The 2,133-nt window shown below is 58.6% G+C and overlaps 1 protein-coding gene across 1 annotated transcript in view; it reads right to left on the bottom strand.

Moving 5' to 3' along the window:
- The window catches only part of CPSF3L (cleavage and polyadenylation specific factor 3-like), a 9,615-nt gene that overhangs the window by 6,442 nt on the left and 1,040 nt on the right, over nucleotides 1-2,133 (bottom strand). Inside the window, exon 3 of the mRNA XM_005871295.2 lies at nucleotides 487-715. Coding sequence (XP_005871357.2) covers nucleotides 487-715 — 229 coding nt within the window. The remainder of the gene's footprint in view (nucleotides 1-486; nucleotides 716-2,133) is intronic.

The following is a 2,133-nucleotide window of genomic DNA, read 5'->3' as shown; positions in this document are numbered from 1 at the left end:
CCTCATGTTCGCTTCCAGCTGCCTGGCTGCCAGCCGCCATCTTGGCTGACAGTTAATTTGCATAAGGATATGCTGATTAGCCAATGGGAAGGGTAGCGGTCGTACGCCAATTACCATGTTTCTCTTTTATTAGTGTAGATAAGCATACACACTTCACATTGACAGAGGTTCAAACAGGATAAAATGACCCAAAATGTCTAGGCACCTAACACTAAGCAAAACCCAGACTCTAAGGAAACAGACAAACCCAACGTCTCTGACAAATGCTGCCCACTTGATGCCCTCGCCTGCTGCCGGCCCTCCGTCTGACCCTGACGCGCGCACAGCAGTGACTGAGATGGAGCCCAAACCCCACAGCCCAGCTCCATCCAGTCCCTGCCTCCCGGGCCAGCACACCGGAGCTCCGCCCTGCTCAGACGCGGGAGTGCCCACCAGCTGCCCTCTCGCCTGCTGCCCCCTGGTGGCCCCCAGGCCTGACACACTGACCTGGACCGTCTGGTGGAGGCGCACGGCCACCACCTTCTTCATGCAGTCCTTGATCATCTGGGAGGTGAAGAAGTTGGCCTCGCCCTTCTTGTCCACGGCGATCTTGCGGTAGTCCTCCAGCAGGATGGGGCAGATGGCCTGGGTGGGGTGGGTCATGTAGATGGGCCCGTCGTAGCCCACCATCTCGCTGAAGTAGGGCAGCGCCCCGCAGTGGTCCAGGTGGAAGTGGCTGGGGGTGCATCAGGGTCAGCGGCCACTGCACCCACCCCTCACAGCCCCTCCTCGCCAGCTCCACTCGGATCACCCCGCCCGCCCATCCGTCCTTCATTCACTCACTCACTGAGGGCTCCCTGTGCGCCAGGCATGTCCTAAGTCAGTGACGGCGAACCTATGACACGCGAACTCATTTTTTTGGTTGATTTTTCTTTGTTAAATGGCATTTAAATATATAAGATAAATGTCAAAAATAGAAGTCTTTGTTTTACTATGGTTGCAAATATCAAAAAATTTCTCTATGTGACACGGCACCAGAGTTCAGTTAGGGTTTTTCAAAATGCTGACACGCCGAGCTCAAAAGGTTCGCCATCACTGGCCTAAGTGCTGGGGATGGGGAACGAGCAAACAGACACAAACTGCTGTCTCCCTGGACCTCACGGTCTAAACAGCTACTCAGCAATGAGCACACAAACAGTTAAGATGTGTGTCCGACAGCGACACGTTCTTGAAGAAACAGAGAGCAGCTAAAAGGACAGTGCACCAGGAGCCACCCCCCGACCGGGGTCCGTGCACCGAGGCGGAAGGAGGCGGCAGAGCCAGGACGAGGCCTGGAAAGGCACTGGGGCAGTGGGAACAGCAGCGCCGTGCCGTCCACAGCTGAAGCAGATGCGGGTGCGAGTCCTCGACTTGGAAGTGACGCGATCACAGGAGCCTCAAGCAGCTGAGGACGGGACACAACACAGGGCACCTCTGGCTGCAGTTGGAGGGTGGGGAGGGGGACCAGCAGGAGGCTGCTGGGTCATCCAGGCCATGTGAGGGTCAGGGTTCTGAGGGGCTGGATCCCTGGAAGGTTTGAGACTGTCTGGGCGGAACACGAGGGTTCAGCCAGGTGGTGGGACTAGAGGTCAGGGCAGGACGAACGAGGTCGTATAAAAAGGCCTTCAAGGATGGGGAGGGCCCAGTGGACGTGGCCTCATCTTCCTGGGGCACCTGGGCTCTCACCAGGAGTAGGGCCTCAACAGGAGTAGGGCCCTTCCTGCCCAGGAACGGCCCCCACCCCGCCATAACACTTGGGGGGCATAGCACTGTGTGTCCCCCTCCCCCCAGAAAGCTGACGGCAGCCCACCAAGCAGCAGCCATGAACACCTACACACGCGTGCGCGCATATACACATACACACACACACACGGACACACACACACACGGACACACACACACACGGACACACACACACACACACACACACACACACACGGACACCACCTCCAAGGCCAGCATCCAGAGGGAGGGCCAGGCCTGGGGTGAGCCACAAAGGAACCGGGACAGAGCCCGCCCAGCGGCACCCCACAGCCTGCAGCCTCCGCAGGCCAAGCAGGAAAGGCTCAAGCCAGCCCAGCCCAGCCCTGACCGCCAGCCCTGCCCCTCAGCCCT

The sequence above is a fragment of the Myotis brandtii genome, unplaced genomic scaffold, assembly GCF_000412655.1.
Source record: "Myotis brandtii unplaced genomic scaffold, ASM41265v1 scaffold334, whole genome shotgun sequence".
Classification (NCBI taxonomy): Eukaryota; Metazoa; Chordata; class Mammalia; order Chiroptera; family Vespertilionidae; genus Myotis; species Myotis brandtii.
The sequence above is the reverse complement of the archived record's forward strand: the minus strand, read 5'-3'. Positions and strand labels throughout refer to the sequence as shown.